The 20,585-nt window shown below is 35.8% G+C and overlaps 1 protein-coding gene across 1 annotated transcript in view; it reads right to left on the bottom strand.

Moving 5' to 3' along the window:
• The window catches only part of b4galt2 (UDP-Gal:betaGlcNAc beta 1,4- galactosyltransferase, polypeptide 2), a 356,229-nt gene that overhangs the window by 155,372 nt on the left and 180,272 nt on the right, over window positions 1–20,585 (bottom strand). The window contains exons 3-4 of the mRNA XM_030161145.1: window positions 20,372–20,490; window positions 16,458–16,574 (exon numbers count right to left, since the gene is read on the bottom strand). Coding sequence (XP_030017005.1) covers window positions 16,458–16,574; window positions 20,372–20,490 — 236 coding nt within the window. The remainder of the gene's footprint in view (window positions 1–16,457; window positions 16,575–20,371; window positions 20,491–20,585) is intronic.

The raw sequence follows: 20,585 nt of genomic DNA, 5'->3' as shown, positions 1-20,585 counted from the left end.
GCGGGATGAATTCGCAAAGTGCAAGTTAGGGCATCAAACTCAAAAATAATATCATAATAACCTATAAATAATGACAACACCAATTTTTTCTCTTTGATTTAGTGCAAAAAACATTAAATTATAAAAATGTTTACGTTAACAAACTATCCTGTAACAATAAAATGTGAATAGCCTGAACAAATATGAGCAACATGAAATGTCTAAAGAAAATTAAGCGCAATTTTACCAATATTCTGCCTGTAACTAAATGTTTTGTGCCTTTGTAGATCTGATTTGTAATGCATATGTATAAATGATAAGTCAAGGCATAATACTGACAAAATTGGACTTATATTTCTTTATAAATTTCTTTTTTTTCAGGTATTCACATCCTTTTTGTTTGGATAATTTGTAAATATTGGCATAATTTAATGTCATTTTTTGGACTAAAACCATTTGGAGTTGTCATTATTTATTGGCTAATACACTGTTATTGTAGTGGCCCGGCCCACTTCAGATTAAATTGAGCTGAATGTGGCCCCTGGAAGAAAATGAGTTTGACACCCCTGATGTAGATATTCGTAAAAGCTCAAAGTAAATTCAAAGGTTATTAGAAAAAAAATGTGGAAAAAGTGATTTTTTTTCAACAAATTATATCAGTAACCCTGTAAGACCTGACCCATCAAATAGCCACAAAATTATTATTTTTTTGAACTTATTCGACCTTTTATGACATCCAAACAAAATATTTTGCTATATAATTTTGTTTATAATATATTTTTGTATCACATTTGATACACTGGGCATTTCTTTAAAGCACCTTATACACCTGCAGTATCAAATTTGATGCACACACTTTAACTGTAACATGAAGAATCTATTATCAAGTAACTATGCAATGTTTCAGAACATTAAGTATTTATTTGAAAAAAATGAATAATATAAATCTTCTAAACGTCACTTTCTGAAAATTACCAAAGACTTTCCTGCAAAAAATGTGGGGATGATTTAACAATAGCAGTCATTTTGAAAAAGGCTTCAGTGGACTGACAATCCACCAGTTGGTAGAAAACACATATCGGATCATATATGGCAGGTTTTTAAGGAAAGTATTGATCTTGTTGATAAGATAGAGGTCTCAACCTGGTGTAGCAAATATGATACAAATGGTTTTATATCATTAACTGAACATAAAAGAAGAAATGTTGTAGAAGATGACGGTGTTTCCATGTTCACTATGGAGCCTCTGAACATCCAAATGGGTCATATCTGATGACCATGAAAAGACGACAAACTGAATTCTACCTTAATTACTTACATAAATTAATAGGATTAGTGGATCAACGGATATTAAACATTTTAGATCAGTAGATGATTTTGGTCGATGGTGGATGTTTGGGTCTTTATGGGTTAAAGTAAAAACTAAGAAACTGAGACTGAAACGAAGGAGAAAGCAGATAAATGTTTAAATATCTCACCCTGTCCTGCACCCTCTCCACATAGATAAGAAACTAATGAATGTTATAATTAAACAGACCTTGTTCTACCTATCACCTGAATAAAAAATGGGTAATCCCAACTAAAGATAAAGACAGACACAGACTTAATTCCATATCGCTGCCTGGATTTTACAATCACATTCCTATATATAACAGAAAAATGAATTATTCTGAAATAGAAAGATACATAACTTCATTAATAATATGCATAGTGGCAGTATGATATTGGATTTCTAAAAGAAAAAAAGCTGAGATATCACCTATTATTTTGTGTCAATAGACTCCACCTTTTACAAAGATGACCTTTCATCTCCAAAGTGGGCATGGTCATAAGATTTGAGAACATCAGTGAATGAATGAAAGTAGAGTGAGAGGGTCTAAATAAAACAGAAATACGCAAATATCATGCTTTTTACAAGTAACTAACATTATTTTACTTTTGACCTTCTTCAAAAGAGATTTCTGCTGAAAGATCTGAGTTTGTTACTGAGACAAAGACAGACCTCACACTCCATAAAGTCATAATTATCTCCAGCTCTGTGTCTCTGAGAAATGTCATTTTAATGTCAGGATGTTCAGAAGATATGTGGCTTACAGAAAATGCACCCAATTTTTTTTTTTTTTTTTTTTTAAACTTTTGTGCCATATTCCATCTCACTCCTGAAATACAGACAGATCACAGGAACACTGCACCACAGGCTTGGTTTTCACATGAATGCTGAATGTTAAAAGTTGGTTTTCTTTGTTATGCTTTTGTTTATATCTTGGGCTTATCTTACAGACATGTGAACCAAATTTCCATTTTTGCGGACAATAACGTTCTATCTTATCTGATTTTATCTTATTTGTATTCATTTATTTAGTTACAGGACAGTGTGTGTTGGCATTAGTTCCAAAGAACAAGATGTATCCACCAAATTTAACAGAGTAGCTAATTTCCATCTGTATCTTATCTCATCTTATGCTATCTTATTTTATGTTATCTTATCTTAGGCTATCTTATCTTATCTTATGCTATCTTATCTTATCTTATGCTATCTTATCTTATCTTATCTTATGCTATCTTATCTTACCTTATGTTATGTTATGTTATCTTATCTTATGCTATCTTATGTTGTTACATTATGTTATGTTGTGCTATCTTATCTTATCTTACCTTATTTTAAATTATGTTATGTAATGCTATCTTATCTTACCTTTTGCTATGTTATGTTATGTTATCTTACTTTAGTTCCTTTGGGTTGAAAGAATATTCAAGTCTATAAATCACATTCCCTTCTACAGATGTACTAATTGGGACTGGGTCTTCCTCCTAAAGCAGGGGTCCAGGGGCCACATTCAGCCCAATATGATCTGAAGTGGGCGAGACCAGTAAAATAATAAGAATGAAAAAAAGTACATTATGAAAATGATTCCATCAACAAAGTTTCCTTAAAAATATGAATAACATAAACAACCTGAAATGTCTTAAGAAAAATAATTCACAGATCACAGTGGATCTACAAATACACAAAACATTAAATAACAGGCAGAAAATTGTTAAAATTGCACTAACTTCACTTAAAACATTTCAGGTTGTTCATTATTTGTTCTGGTTATTCACATATTTTGTGAAAGAATCATTTATAAATGTAAACATTTTCATGTAATTTTCTGTTTTTTACAGTAAAATAAAGAGAAATATTTGGAGTTGTTATTATTTATAGGTTATTATGATAGTATTTTACTGGTCTGTGTCATTGGAGATCATATTGACCTGCGCTAAAATGATTTTAACATCCTTGATTGTTAATGGTTTCAATGTAATTTTTACATTTCACACATTCATCCCACAGGCCTGGTTGGACCCTGTGGTGGGCCGGGTTTGGGCTGCGGGCCGTATTTTTGACACCCGTCTCCTAGAGGGACATGACTCTCCTGTTTCTGTGGTATGGTCTGTCTCCACTGATTGCCTGGTAACCCCTGAATGACAACAAAATTCCCAGAAATCAGTGCAACTGGGCAACCATTGTACTGTTTTTTTTTCCTGGAGGTCTTTCTGTGTTTCATCCTTTATGAACCCGTGGTTTTCCCCACGTACTGTAGTTTCCCCCTCAGTCCAGCACCATGCTGTTAAGTTAATTGGCATTTATAAATTAAATGTGAGGCTAAATGCTTGTCTAACTATAGCACATGTGGGTATAGTTGATGGATGGATGGTTTCAAGGCATTATGAGTACCAGACCTCCTGAAAAATCACGAGATGAGCACAACAGTGACGACAAATGACTAACACAGCAAAAGAAAAAGGGCAACATATGAAGTGTAAGGGAGGGTTATGACATTTCTGGAGGGGTCTCTGCAGTTTCTCTCTCTTTCTCTTTCTCTACTCATGACTGTCCATTCCTAGACTAAAGAACTGCCTGGTTTGCCTTAATGCGACCTTCACATAAACCCCAAACAAATACAGACAGAGACGCACAGAGTTTAATCCCCCCTGATCCTTTAGTGTCCACTCATGACTGGACACTGCTGGATCTCACAGTGTAGAGACATGAAGACCATCTACGATAAGAAAAAAAAAAAAAATCCCATGTTTTTTTTTTTTTTTGTTTTTCTTCCTTTTCAACCTTGAAAGTTCAAAGGATGGGACTAAAGAGTCAGAGAGTATATGTGGGTTTGGTGGGGGTTACATAAAGAAGGGGGGTTTGGGGTCATATCTTGGTGGATTAGCAGAGCAAGTTCCCCAGTAGAAGCTTATACTGCTGTGAACCAGATGTCCCTATGTTGCATTTGATCCTCCCTGCCTTTTTTGTCTTTTTCACTCTCAAAAAAAATATAGACATTACATACACTCTGCATCAATGAAAACTTTACACTTGATTTTTTTTTTTTTTTTTTTTTTTTTTTTTTTTTTTTTTTTGGTGGGAGCTTGATAATTATATATTTTTCTAAATCAATTCTACTTTGATTTATAGGCTGTACTATTCTAAACATGAAATTTAACCCATAAAGACCCAAACAGCTGCAGACGACCAAAAACATCTACTGATCTAAAATGTTTAATACCTGTTTATCCACTAATCCTATCAATACATGTAAATAATTTGTGTAAAATGCTGTTTGTCATTTTTTCATGGTCATCAGATATGACCCATTTGAACTTTCAGAGGCTCCATATAGTGAACACGAAAACACTGTTATCTTCTATAACATTGATTTACCAGTAAAACCCACAGAGTTGGATCAACGACAGTGGATGGAGATACTTGTTTTTACATTCAGTTAATGATATATTTTAATGAAAAAGTTACTATTTCTTCAGTTTTCTCTGTTTTTGATATAACCCTCAACTTTAATTTGAGCATTTTATGATCATCTACATGATCAGGAAATTAAATATAGTAAAATACCTGATTTTCACTGAAAAAAGCAAAATACAGAGGAGAATAAATAGTGATAAATGGCTAAAGAAAGGTTAAAATAAAGAGAAAAATACATTTAGGAACTGCCACAAAAGCAGCACTGGGTCGTTATGGGATAATGAATGCTGGGTATTTATTGCACAATCAAGGCTAATAATTTTGTTGAAAAGAAAACAATCATCCCAGTTGTTTCCACAGATGCTCAGTGGGTGACAGATTAGACGAAAAGGCTGACCATGGCTCCAGGAAGGCTGTAGTGACCCGACCAGTGTGGGGATGTTGCAGGATCTGGATTTTTGGGTGGTCACTGTGGACCCAAAGCACGGTGATGTTCATTCTCAATAATCTTGGCATACTGTTGTTCGTGAGGACTGGTTATTCTTCACTTTTGGGGGCATTTCATAGACAATATCAGTCCCAGGATTATAAGAACAGTATGGGCACTGACCACTGAGGAAAATCATCTTAACAATTTTTCAACCAATCACATCGCAGCATAATGAGGAAGTCAAAAATGGTCACAATTCAGTGGTCATCAACATGCCTTAAGCTGTTACAATGAACTCAGCCAGAAATCATTGCTCAAATAAGTATTTGTAAAACCAACAAAACATTTCAGTCAGTGGCGGCACCAGGATTTTAAAAGTGGGGGGCAACTGGAGGGCAAAGAAAATTTTGGGGGGGCGGACAAAAAAATTTCACGCATAGCCCAAAATTAACACTTTTCGCTTTAGCGGCTGCTATTATATCTATCTATATCTATATCTATCTATATCTATATCTATATCTATATCTATCTATATATATATATATATATGTATATATATATATATATATATATATATATATATATATATATATATATATATATATATATAGAGAGAGAGAGAGAGAGAGAGAGAGAGAGAGAGAGAGAGAGAGAGAGAGAGAGAGAGTGAGAGAGAGAGAGAGCGAGAGAGACACACACACAATGTATAGCCTGTCCGTTACACTTTATATAGAGGGCAATTTTAGGTAAAATCAGTTAATACTTAATGTATTCAAGGTATTGGTTAAAAACTACAGCATGAACAACTCAGACTTTCTGTTATGATTATTTAATAGGTACAATCTACTTTCACATATTTCTCTGAACACATCTGAAAAACATGCAGCAAACAAACAGCCAGGTGGCCTTTGAGAGAACCCTCTATAGATGCGTGCATTGGGGGGGGGGGGGCTGTCTGCCTGGTTGTATTATAAGTGTATCAAAATGTGTTATGTACACTTTCATTGATGGATTTTCATATTTCTTCGTTGCCTGAATTTTCCCAAAGATTTGCCCAAATCTGGGTGGGGGGGGGGCAAAGGTTGTGACTGGGGGGGCATTTGCCCCCCCATGCTCCCCCTTGGTGCCACCACTGATTTCAGTGATCCCGAGCATAGACTACAAACAAAAAGTTAAGGATATTTGAGTTTTTTTGTGTCATTTTTGCCATTTGTAAATCAATCTGTCTAGTCATTAAAAAAATGTGTTTCAATTCAATTCACACACAAAAAAGTAAAAACCGCTGTGCAAGAATCCCAAATGAAGAAAAAAAAATTTAAAAAATTAAAAAAAAAAGAATAGCCCAAAAATTAAAAATATCCTTAACTTTTTGTTTGTAGTGTAGATTATTTTAACTTGTTTTCCAAATGCACTTTGGAGTGTCAGAGGTGGTTATGCACCAATCAGCGTATTTTTCTCCAGAAATGACATGAACCCTAAAACAAAACAGTAGTAAATCCTAAGAGAAAGGACGAAACATACCAGTTTGTACGAGGATTTCATGTGACTTTTCCCTCATCGACTTTGCCTATAGCTGTGGAGTATTAAATTGTATAAATCCATTTTGATATTCAGCCTGGATTGAGCTAAAGCTTCGATAAAAGCCCTAACAGCAGATGGCTCTTCTTTTTCACCACTTCACTCACCTGTCTCCCTTTCATACTCCATCTTTCTCATCTGCTTTTATTTTTTTTCTTCTGCCCCTCTGTCTCTCTTGTGCATCTCTCTGGGCTTTTGTCCAGTTTACATGATGAGCTGATGGCCAACAAGCAAACACTGGCTCCGGTCCTGGACAGGAGGAGAGGACACAGAGCAGCAGGGCAGAACAGCAAGGTTGCTATATCCCTTTCTGCACGATCCCTCTGCAACGCCCACTCACCGTACCGCACCAGAAACACCACCACTCAGACTGAGATGATAGCAGCTTAAAAATGTCCAAATGTGACAAAACAAGGGCCATGGGGAGCTGCCTTCACCCTGAAGCAATGTTCATACGACTGCAGCCAGTATGTGACAAACAGTATGTGGTACTACTCAGTAATTAAGGCTGTACTGACGGTGCATTATCTGTTTAACATACTGGAGATAAAGTCTGGGGAAGTTTTGAAGGGCAAAATTCCAGGCTGACACCGACACTGACACTGATCCTTGCAGTGTTAATATGGATGATCAGTACTTCTCAAATGATTTTTTCCAGCAAAAATTGCGCTTGTAGTTTAAAACATGAGTGCACAACTGCACCAGAAACTATTATGAACAATCTGATGTGCATCAAACAATTTCAGGGAGATTTTCTTGTTGACAATATACACTTGTCAGGTAATTGCATCCATCTGTGATAAACCCAGAGGTCATACAGTATGTATCATATGTGGCACCAGAATATAGCATGTAGTATTTAACCTTATAACGCTGAACAAGTCATATTAGATACATGAGTTTTGAAGCCTTCTACATGATCAGTGTGATATATATTTTTTTCTTAACGGCTAAAATTTGCTCAGAGGTCTTAAAGGAACTTTGTGTTGGTAAATGCAAGTTCTGCAAATGTACAGGATTTCAGTTCTGTTCAACATGTTGATGCTCATAAGAACTAAGTTTTCAGCTCAAAAATGTCCAATTTCATCACAATTAATGCTATACAGTATTTTCATGTCACAAATGGCCAAGTTATATTTGAACTGAATGTACCTGAAAAACAAATATTCTATTCTTTTAGATTCCCCAATTTATCTTACCAGATTCTCTCCTACATATCACATGTTTTATTTGTACAGGTTCAATCTGGAGTGTGGTGCTGATCCATCCTGCTTATGTTACACCAATACATATATTAAGAATGTCACACATCACTTTTTAAATCAACAGTTTTCTAATAATAAGCATTTTTATAAAGAAATAACAATTCTATATTGTTATTTACTCTTTAGTCTGATGATAAACTACACAATAAACAATTGTGATCCTAGTTTTTGCACAGGGATCATTAGTGTAAACGGTGACATGGCTGCAGAGCATCAGTATGATGGGATCCACAACAACCATGTCACATCCGTCCACTGCCACATTTAGTGTTTTTGTGTCAGCTGTTATTGTTTTAGATCCACAATACTAACATTTATGAATAAGAGAAGAATTTGCAATAGTAAGTATATAAGTTTATTCCTAATAAAGTACTGGTACTGACCAGAGCATCATGGGTAATGTCATGTCCGTCCACCAGCAAAAGTTTTCACATACACGTGCTATTCAAAATCCAATATTTCTGAAAATAGAGCTTCCACTGTCGAATAATATCATTAGTCTGTGCACAAATGGATTAGCATTATTTCAACACAGTTCTATGCATTTATGACAACTTTTTTTTTTTTTTTGACAAAAATGGCCACTCATTTGACCCCCTACGTAAAATTTAGCCATTAAAAAAACCTAACGTATACAATTAGATACATGCAATACACTGATAATATACTGGGGGGAGGAATTTGTTCACCAGAGGCCTTTCCAGTGACACCACAAGATTGTCATTAATGAGGAAGGAGGCAGAAGTTTGGAATTACCACTTTGTTAGACATGTTTGTGTTATATTATGTTTTTGTTTGTTCAAAAATAATAATATTGAGCATTGAGACCTGATGTATCAAATATGACAGAAAATTGAAACTCATACAAGGAAACTGATATTTGAAAACTTTTTTTTTAGATGTTCGGAAGGACCACTGAAGGCTCTCGTTTCAAAGAACTGTAATTTTCTGCAAATTATTGAATGGTTCAGGCTTTACAGGGTTAATATAGATGCTATATATAAGCAGTATGTAGAATACAGTGTGTGATTCTGATTACAACAATTTTTGTCGGTTAATTTGTATCCTTACACACACGTGTCCGTAGTGCAGGTGTACCTCGGGCATGTTTTTATCTCATCCTTGCCACAAAATGAGTGTCTTGACTCCAAGGACATGACAGCCATTATCTGCTAGCGAGGATGAAACTAGATGGGTAAAATAATCACCCCCCCCTCCAGTCATTCTATGTTAAAACGCTGCAGACTTCCACTCATTTAACAGTTGAGCAAACACGATAGAAAAGCACTCTTCACTGTCCTCTCGGGAAAGTGGCGCCGGGTGTAAAGGTTTAATCGCCTATCATGTCAGATAGATCAGACCTCCTTGTTGTCAAAATCCCACTTCTGATGCTTCGTTTTGGTTGCTCTAAATCTGCCCGTTCGCCTGCAGCCTGTCTGGCCGTCTTAGTATCCGAGTGTCGTGTCTAACATCTTTAAAGGGGAGTGAGGGAGATCAGAGCATCAGAGAAAATCAGGAAAACTAGCTTCTAGAGCCATCAAACTTCTCAAAACTAATTTAAAGTTAGATTAGCTATCAAGAATACTGTTATAAAGTATCTGCTATGGTTCATAAAATGCATATATGTATGGTATATTGATGCATACATGGGTGTTTTGATGAAACTGGTCCCTAAAAGCAGGACAGATGGGCTAAAAATTCCAACCAGATGTAATGTTACGAAGCAAGTTTGAAGCATTTTGGGTCTATTTTTAAAAAAAGTATTTACTGAGTTAAAACAGAAACTGTTTTTCAGTTAAACCAAATTTTTTATATATTTTTTTTATATTATTTTTTATACAAAAATCCACATGTAACACTGTAAAAAGGGCTTGAAAATTACACACTATTTTATTTTTTTTAATATTGTTTTTTTCTCTCGCAGGTACATTTTGTAACTTAAACTAATATTGCAATGCAGAGTGTTTCACAAAAATTACCTCTGTTGCAAAATCACTCACGATTTATTTGTGTGTAACTGGGCAGGTTCTGTATGTAACACCAGTGGACACGATGGGTTACACACAAAACCTGGAATGAGACTGCCAATTCATTAAAAACCTGCATGTCTGGATTAGAAAAACCACTAGGATCATCACATTTAACACAGTGTCTGTATTTATAGTAGTATGTAAGACAATTTCAAGCTATATTTTCCAGATCAAATGCACTGACACCTAGGTAGCTTTTCATGTCCTAATTTTTTTTCATATTTTCAGCCCCAATATTTTATTAAAAAATCATTAATGTTGGGATGGCTCAGAGCAAGAGTATAATTTTTTTTTTTCCCTTGCATTTATCTGAGGTCATCATTATGTACATCCTGGGGAAAGTATGTCTAATTTTTTCTTTTATTATTAGGTCTAAAAAAGCTGGCAAAGTGCCAGATACCAAAAAGAACCCAGTTTCATAGAAGCATCCACATACAAAAAGATCAGGTTTTAAACATTCAGGGCTTCATCTACTGCAAACATATGTAAAGAAATTTAAGAAAACAAGTATTTAGACAAACAAAACCTATTTCTAACATGAGTTTTATTTTGTGTATTTAAAGCAGCAACAGTACTTCATTTGGAAGTAATAGTGACAGTATGTAACAGTGGTAGCATTTGTTGAGCATCTGCTAAATAGAATTAGCATAAACAAAGATAAATAAACTCCAGATGTCCTTCTTCAAATATTGCTATAAATTGAATAAAATATAATTAATATACGAAGCAAAAAAGTTTTGTGTTGAGCAGTTGCTGATAAGTCTAAGGACTCCCACAGCGGTCAGTACCACATATGGTGCAGGTATAAACAGTTCCCAGTCGTGTTATGTAAAATACCAGCAGTCTTGAGCTCAAATCCCCAAATTCTGGAGGTATTTCATGATCACGCATGAATTAACCTCACCATTAAATGCATCTGCATAATATCTGTTTGGGTGAGAGTGTATTTGCGGTTGTAAGAGGAAGCTCAGATTTATTATTAAAAAAAATAAAATAAAAAAACATGATACTAATTTACACTTCAAACAAAGTCGTCTCTGATCTTTATAGAAATAAGTTTTGTTTAGAGGTAATTACAGCCAGGCAGTGGATGTGATTCTCTTTGAAGAGGAGGTGACTGGTTTAAAGATGCAACTGACACCTGTTAAGTTATTTTGTCTACTGGTGTGACATTAAATACGGTTAGGAGGTGTAGGAAGTAAATGGAAAAACAAGTGTAAGGCAAATAGTCGACTGTCCTTCAGTTCAACAGCTTCTGGTTTAATGCTGCCTTCATGTGCTGTTGGGAAGATAAGCCTTTGAACTTGTGAATTTAAATTACCAGTGCGTTGTGTTCAAGTGCTTTATTGGTTGTATTGAAATGAAAAATGGCAGACACACAAGTTATCGTGACCTGGTACTTAGGTAAGACAGTTTGGACGTGTTAATTCATCTGCTACAGCTTTTTTTGATTCATTCATTTCATTCATTCTTCTGAACTTTATCCTCGAGTAGGTCGCAGGAACATATATACACTGACATATATAGAGACGAATAACCAGTCATACTAACATTCAGACCTATGGGCAATTTACCTGAACCTATTAATGCATGTCACACACAGGGAGTACATGCAAACTCCAGTTTTTTTGTAATTTGATTTTCTTTTTTCTTTTTTTTTTTTTTTTTTGCAAATTGTGTATACTATAAAAGGGCAAAATCATTAGCTAACAGCAGTGGAATGTTAATAAAGGCAGTATTCATCATTAGCGATTATGCCTTTGTTGCTCTCCACCATGTTGAAAAGTGAGGTTGAAAAGGTTATTTTCATCTTGGGCAACTCGTGTATCAAAATTTTTCCCAGTTCAACAGCAGAAAATACAACACAAAGGAGCATTCATGTGCAATTTTCAAGTTCAGAAGTTGTATTTACCATAATTCTCATAGCACATGAAGGCAGCATAGGGCCCTGACTCCCTTTATGCTGTGGACTGAAGCTTTGAAGCTAAACCTTGCGTCCAGATACAGAGTGGTTCCACACCACCAGGTTTGAAACAATTCTTTCAGACAATCATGGAATTCAAGAGGCAGAACAGTTTCTGTCTTCGCCACTTTTCTGCTTTTGAAGAAACAACGCCGTTAGGTTTGATGGAAGACGAAGAATAAACGAGACGCATGTCAAATTAAAACAAATGGCTCGCGTCAAAACAGCAGATTGATCTACTGTATGCCGCCAAGATTAAACTGAAGACAGAGTGTTTACGGTCTTAGCAATTTGAATGAGACACGAGCCAGGCGCTTTCTTTAAAGGAAAGGGGAGTTTAGGTTCCACACTTTTACTAACTGCTGCTCAGAGGGAAAATGTGTGTTCTGTGGTTATGTGCGTGTGAATGTGGGGATATGCGAGCAGAAGACTAAGACACTGGAACGTAGCCAAATCAAGAGCAGAGCGCAGCAGGGCAGGCGGAACCAAAGGTCTGTTCCACGGGGGGAGTGATTAAGGCAATGCACCGGGTCCACAGGGGAGAGAAAGGGCAGCAAGGAGAGCTCATTACCCATAATGCAGAAGAAGAAGCTTCACCCAAGGAGGTGAGGAACACTCACACACAGGCTCACTTTATTGCCAAGAAAATCAACTTTTGTTGCGGTTTTCCAACTGAAAGTAAATATAGTGTTGACTTCTATTGTGGTTGACGTCCTTCTTTGAACGAAGAGTCACCCAGTCAGTGAAGAGGTGAACCGGCACGGGTTACACTGGTAGAGTTCGAACTTTTAACTCAGTACTGATGAAAGGAAAGACCAGATGATGCTGAAAGTGATGGAATTATTTTGTCACATTGCTACGAACTTAGCGTACGTCCACAAATCTAGTTCATGTCTGGCTCTTGTCATAATTACCCCGCCCCCCCGAAAGGGAGGCAAGGGTATTGTTTTGGTTCGATTTGTTTGTTTGTTTGTTTGTTTGTTTGTTTAACACTTTAGCAGCAAAACTATTGGTTGAATTCATACCAAACTGAGTTTATAGATTGCCAGTGACTAGAATAGATGTGGTTACATTTTGGGAAAAGTAGGTTAAAGTTTAATTTTTTTTTTCCCATTCACTTACAATGGGCGAAATTTCAACTGTGTATAAAAACATCAGTTTAGTTTCAATTTACTTCAAGCTTGGCACATACGTATGTAGAGGGAAGTGATATGCTGACATCAACACGTGCATAGACATGATGACATCAGCTGGATCAATGCCAAAATAAGCTACAAAATGTGTGAGGGGCGGGGTTTGTTGTGACTGGAACCACTTGTAACTTCGTTTGTTTGTTTGTTAACACTCTGGCAGCAAAACTATTGGTTGAATTCATACCAAATAGGGTTTGTGGATTGCCACTGGTCAAGAATAGATGTCATTACATTTTGGGAAAAGCAGGTCAAAGTTAAATTTTTTATGAATTTTTATAAGCTTTTTTTCCCCTCGATTTTCTTATAATGGGTGAAATTTTCAATGCCTGTAGTATCAAAACTATTGGTTGAATTCATACCAAATTGAGTTTATAAATTGCCAGTAACCCAGAATAGATGTGGTTACATTTTGGGAAAAGTAGGTCGAAGTTCAATTTTTTTAATGAATTTTTAAAATATTTTTTCTCCCATTTACTTATAATGGGCAACATTTCAAATATCTATAAAAACATCCATTTTGTTTCAATCTACTTCAAACCTGACACATATATAGAGGCAATTGATATGCTGACATCAGCTGGATTGATGCCAAAATAAGGTACAATACGTGCGAGAGGCGGGGTTTGTTGTGCCTGGCACCACTTGTTTTAGCTTGAACTAATAGACAGTCGCCTTTGCAAGTGACACTTACTAGTTTTCCTCCTGACCTACTTTTCCAAATACATAAATTAAGGTTAGGAGCAAGTAGGATGATTTCATAAATCATCCATTACAGAATCAAAAGACAATGAATTGCTACAGAGGGAGGTCAAAATATTGAGACGGCCAACATATGACCCAGACTTTACCCCTAGATCATAGAAGCAGACAGTGGGTGTACTCTGGGATCACCTCCTTCTGTAAGATCGTCATAGAAGGGGAGCTTAATAGTTTTTATAACCTATGTCAGACATAAGAGTTGAGTGAAAGGGATTTTTACAGGTACTTACGGGTGGGGAAGCAAAATTTACAATATTTTGAGACAGGGATTGAAAGACAGCATATGACCAATTAGTTTATTGAAAGTCATGAGAATTTATTTGCCACAAGAAAACTGACATAATAGAAAATGTTTTTATTCTATGTGTCCTCCTTCTTTCTCAATAACTGCCTTCACACGCTTCCTGAAACTTGCGCAAGTGTTCCTCAAATATTCGGGTGACAACTTCTCCCATTCTTCTTTAATAGTATCTTCCAGACTTTCTCGTAATAGTTTTGCTCATAGTCATTCTCTTCTTTCCATTATAAACAGTCTTTATGGACACTCCAACTATTTTTGAAATCTCCATTGGTGTGACGAGTGCATTCAGCAAATCACACACTCTTTGACGTTTGCTTTCCTGATTACTCATATGGGCAAAAGTTTCTGAAAAGGTATGGATAATAGTGTTAGGTATGATTATGACATCAATATATGTTTGGTTTCAAAACAACTGACGTAGTGCCTGCTGAGAAAAAACAACTAAATGTTCATTGTAAATTTTGCTTCCCCGCCCTGTACAGTTATGCAATTATTTCTGTAAAGAGATAAGAAACACTAATCCAAGAGAACTCCCAACAATGTTCATATATTCACTGATGCATATAAGGCAGGAAGCAACAAAGGTGTTATAACTAAGTTGTATCGTGGTTTCATATGACTATATAAGGAGAACACTGGGAAAAAGAACTGGACATTAAAATAACTGACAGTGTATGGCTAAGGGCCTGGAAAACTCAGTTATCCTCCACTAATTCTTGGACATGGAGGGACTTTTTTATTACTCCGAAACAGAAAGCCAAACAATCTGGTACTCAAAAGTGCTGCTGGAGAGAATGTGGTGGATCACACCCATGTTTCTGGTCCTGCCCCTCTATCCAGACTTACTTCTATCTAAAATCATCTGTAAAGTTTGGGGTTTTAAAATCAGCACATCATCCCCTTCCCTCTGGCCTTTCTTAGTCATGAACCTGATGGTCTTAGTAGGAATGACACTTATCTCCTCAAGGTCTTGCTGGGCTTTTTGTCTATTGCTTTGTTATCAAGAAAAATACACAGATTGTTAAAATACTTAACCCGTAAAGACCCAGTGCTAATTTTGTGGCAGTTTCCAAAAGCATTTTTCTCTATATTTAATCTTTCTTAAGTAATTTATCATAATTTATTATAGTATTATCCTCTGTATTTTACTTTTTTCACTGAAAATTATGTATTTTCCTATATTTATTTTCCTATTCTTAATATAGATGTTCAAGAAAACTCAACAAATTCAAAGTTTATTATATTGAAATAGAGAAAACTGAAGAAAAAGTTACTTTTCCTGCAAAGATTTCAATAACTGAATGTAAAAACAAGCATCTATAACCACTGTTACTTGTCAAACTCCACGGGTTTTAGTGGTGAATCTGTGTTGTGGAAGATGACGGTGTTTCCACGGTAACTACGGAGCCTCCAAACGTCCAAATAGGTCATATCTGATGACCATGAAAAGATGACAAACTGTATTTTACACCAATTATTTACATGTATTGATAGGATTAGTATATCAACAGGTATTAAATATATTAGATCAGTAGATACTTTTGGTTGCCGGTGGATGTTTGGGTCTTTATGGGTTAAACTGGTGTAAAATTATTAAAACTCTGTTACATATGAAATAATCATTTTGAAAGTTTTCAAAGTACGTGTCTCTGCCAGTTTCACTAAATCCTTGTTTTTTTTTTCATTTCTGCTTCTAGCTCGCCTGAAATCCTCCTAAATCTAAACCCGACCTTTACCTCGCAGTCATCTGTGATTACATATTTGCACATACTGATATTGCGATTACGGTTGCCATTCCATTAATTGTGCGGCCTTAGTCAATAACAGGGATGGAGATTCTAATTACTTTCTGAAGTTGAATAATCAGGCTCATTTAAGATGAATAGTTAATTAACCTGTGCTCTCCAACCAAACAAAAATAAGAACATAAACCTGAGCTGAGGAGTGGATGAACCACAAGTATACCGTTTAAGGTTTGAACACTTTTAACAGTTTTTCTGACAGAAACGGTGTCATAAACAACATTCTGTGTCTTTATGAAGTATAACCTACATCTCCTCTCATCCCCACCCCAAATAAAGATGAGTCTACTCTTGATAAAAGACCCCCAAGATGCTTAGTGTTTTGACTAGTTGATTATTTGTGCACATCCTCAGTCGATAATGTAAATGCGGCTGTGAATCCTGTGTTTCTGTCCTGATGCTGTGGGGTTTCGTACCTGATTGATGATGTAGATGCCGTAGTCAATCCTCTGCCGTCTGAGGATAGGGTGGAGGTAATGGAGCCAGTACTTTAGGTGGTTTTCTCTGTGACGGAAAGGGATGATAATGGCCACCTAAAAAAAACCAAACAAACAAAATATACATTGATGATTTAATTGTATTTAGTTCATTTAATTCATCCATTAAATGTGTTTGGTTTATTTTTTCTATTATTATTTGGATTATATACTTGTTGAATTAACATTTTTAGCTTGTTCTTGCGGTGCTACTTCCTACTTCCTGTTCAACCTTTTTCTCCTTTGTCTGAGCGATGGGAAGTCTTCCAGCAGAGCATTTCACCTCAACCTCAAATGAGCCAAATGTGAAGGTTATGAAGAGTTTTGAGGGCCTCAGAATAAAAGTAACTCAAATGAAAAGAATAATGTAACACATAAATTACTACATGGGATAGACTAGTCATGCACTTCTCTTTGTTTTGCATGTTAATTGTATTAAAACCAATGCCAGACATCAGCCTTGATACGGAGCTGCAAAATCATATAATATACACCATTTACTGCTGGCAGTCTGCACAATTACCCAGATAATGCACATGATGTAAATATATATTTTTCTCTTAGTAATAGTAGTTTATATTTTTATGCTCATTTTCTTCTGCATGCCCCTCTTAAATGTCACTTTGTTGTGTTTGCTTTAATTTCCTAGTTAAATTATTCTATTTCAATTTTTATACATCTTAGGTTTTCATTGTATGGAGAAACTTGTTTATTTACTGTACACATGACAATAAAACACTGAATCTGGAATCTTAATATATGCAATATATTTCAAAATATAAATTCACTACTTTTATATAGACTTGGTTCATAGGTATATATACTGTTTTCATAGGTATACATACTGTTAATACTGTTCATAGATATACAGGGTGGGGAAGCAAAATTTACAATATTTTGAGGCAGGGATTGAAAGACAGTGTATGACCAATTAGTTTATTGAAAGTCATGAGAATTTATTTGCCACAAGAAAATTGACATAATAGAAAATGTTTTTATTCTATGTGTCCTCCTTCTTTCTCAATAACTGCCTTCACACGCTTCCTGAAACTTGCGCAAGTGTTCCTCAAATATTCAGATGACAACTTCTCCCATTCTTCTTTAATAGTATCTTCCAGACTTTCTCGTAATAGTTTTGCTCATAGTCATTCTCTTCTTTCCATTATAAACAGTCTTTATGGACACTCCAACTATTTTTGAAATCTCCTTTGGTGTGACGAGTGCATTCAGCAGATCACACACTCTTTGACGTTTGCTTTCCTGATTACTCATATGGGCAAAAGTTTCTGAAAAGGTATGGATAATAGTGTTAGGTATGATTATGACATCAATATATGTTTGGTTTCAAAACAATTGACATAGTGCCTGCTGAGAAAAAACAACTAAATGTTCATTGTAAATTTTGCTTCCCCACCCTGTACATACTGCCACATACTGTTGATACTGTAGATATGCGTCTATTTATATTTTGTCTATTTAAATTTTTTATTCTACTTAGTTCTATTCTTATGTTACTTTGTAAAATTATGAAATTTCTATTTTCTTATTTTTAGTTTTTGTAATTTTATATTCACTCTGTTCTTAGTTCTGTAGCACTACTGTCATGTTAATATTGTGGCACTGACTGGAATAGCACAATAACAATAAAGGCTATTTTATTCTATTCTATTCTGCAGGGTGTATCAAAAAAAAAAAAAAAAAAAAAAAAAAAAAAAAAAAAGATTTTGAAAAATTACCCCCAGTTCCGCATTTGATATTTTTTGGAATTTTCTTTTATGGACGTTGGTAGGTAGGAGATTAGTGGATGTTTGTCCAAATTTACAGACCCAGGTTTTCATGCATGAGTGAGCAGGGGCAAACTGCACAATCCAAGTTAAAACTGGTTTGCACGAAGTAGCGGTGGGATTTAAATCCAATCAAAGGTCATGGGAGGGGACAATGGGCATCCATCTTGTTTTCCACAAAATTTCCAGGTTACAGCATTAACACTATGGCCACCATGTCAATTTCATTTCTTTACCCATGGCAGCTGTTCCTGCCTTTCAAACTTAATTCAACTTGTTTAGGCCTGAAAATGTCACTGACGACAGGCCAAGTTAGGGTTAGGGTTAAGGTTCATCCTAACCCTAACCATAGTATAGTTTTTTTTATACACCCTGTATAGCCATCATGGGTATTATTACCAGGCATGGGGTGTTTTTTCTGACAGATTCATATCTATAAATATAGTAGAACAGTTGCCATCAGGCTAATATTTTATACGATCAACATTTCCACGCACACACGGCTACGTTTAAACTACAGACTGACACATAAATCTACACCTGCAGGATACTTTACTGCAGAAGTCGCTGCTGATAATTGTTGATAGCTGGTGTTTTTTCGGATGCTATCATGGTTTCTCATTTCACAAGTTCTCGACTGACAGGCTTCACTATGCGACCAGCGGGTGATGAGGGGCAGGTGTAATCCTGTTGCACTGAATCACAGCACATACTATGGGTCTACCATGTCCAAAAATGGCTCAAAGGTGAGATACCTTACTTTTATTTATCACGTTACACGGCAGCCTGATTTAAAGCCAAGTGTTTGTGGGGCACAGAAGACTCCAAAAGGGCCATAGAAGGCCCACAGGCCACTAGGTGAACACACTTGTGACTCCCCTTATGAACCTTTCAAGGACAAACGCTGTACATTTGTCTTGTAAAGTGTAATGTGTGCTGTTTTTATTTTTTTAAATAAACATTTGTGGGTGCTACTGTTTTCTAGGTTAAGATGCTTACATTATTTTCAGGTCATTTATTCTAATTGTGTTGGGAAAAGGCACAAAATGGATCTGTTGTGTGTTTCAGTTTTCACTCTATTTTCATTGAAGACATGACATATCAATGGCCAAAAAAACAAAACCTCCTATCTGCAAATTTTTAGATTTTGAGTTTTCACATTAAATGGTGAGAGTAAGGATGACTCCACATTTTCAGTCTATCTGCAAGATAATCCTGCCCTTTCTTATGACATGATGGTCATTTGACACCAACAACAAAGACCATACTATAATAAAACCAAACCATCAACCAATCAATCAATCAAATTTTAATTATATAGCGCCAAATTATAACAAAAGTTATCTCATGACACTTAACATATTGAGTTGGTCAAAACCAGACTCCAAGCCAGTTCACACAAACCCAACCGAATCTTCCAGGATCCACATTTTTTTTGTTTCCTGAAAAAAGTGATTTTTTCAGATAGGAGGTTTTGTATTGTGGCCATCGATATAAAGAATACAGGTGGATTTAACGTGGCGTTAAGGCTGTTTCAACCACACTGAATGATAACACTATACAATGGTTTCATAGAAAACTGTAAGACAATCATAAACATAATTCATAAATCAAACTGAAATTGAAGGGCCTCAGTTGAATCGCAGATCTGCACCTGATTTCTATTCTTGCATTTTCAAGTAAGTCCTTCTCCTCTGCTGCAGAAACATTACAAGGTTGCAGAGTAATTCAGCACGTAGGTTCATGGTAATTTTGTGTTCAGATGAAGATTAGCAAGAAAATAACCTTGGCAGCTTTATAGTTATCATTCTAATGGGTGCACCTACTTCAGTGTTATCCCCACTGCTGAATGAAACACTCTGACCTCATTGAAATGTCATGTAGAGGAGAAGGTGAAACACTTAAATAGACTAATCTTCTTTTTAGTGACTGCATTTGAAGACCCAATTTAGAGTGAAAATGGCCTCCTTTCAATCGCTTTCACTTTTTTTTTTTTTTCTTGCAGATTCTAGTTTGCCTGCTGAGGAAAAATATTTTTCATTGAAATCTGCTAACTATTGACAAACAGACCTTCCATCTTGGCCGACAGTCGGGGGGCGTGTAGCGACCTCCCTCTGTCACGTTGGGGTTTTCCTTCTGCACTCGCTCCATCGTCATCTGGGAACTGAACTCAATCAACAAACGTCCCACTGAGAAGAGAAAGGAAAAGAGGGAAGAGTTAGCGAGATAAAGTGGAAAATAGAGAAGTTGAACACAAAAAAAAAAAAATGAAGAAAGAGTAAGG

This window comes from Sphaeramia orbicularis, chromosome 17 (assembly GCF_902148855.1).
Source record: "Sphaeramia orbicularis chromosome 17, fSphaOr1.1, whole genome shotgun sequence".
NCBI lineage: Eukaryota > Metazoa > Chordata > Actinopteri > Kurtiformes > Apogonidae > Sphaeramia > Sphaeramia orbicularis.
The sequence above is the reverse complement of the archived record's forward strand: the minus strand, read 5'-3'. Positions and strand labels throughout refer to the sequence as shown.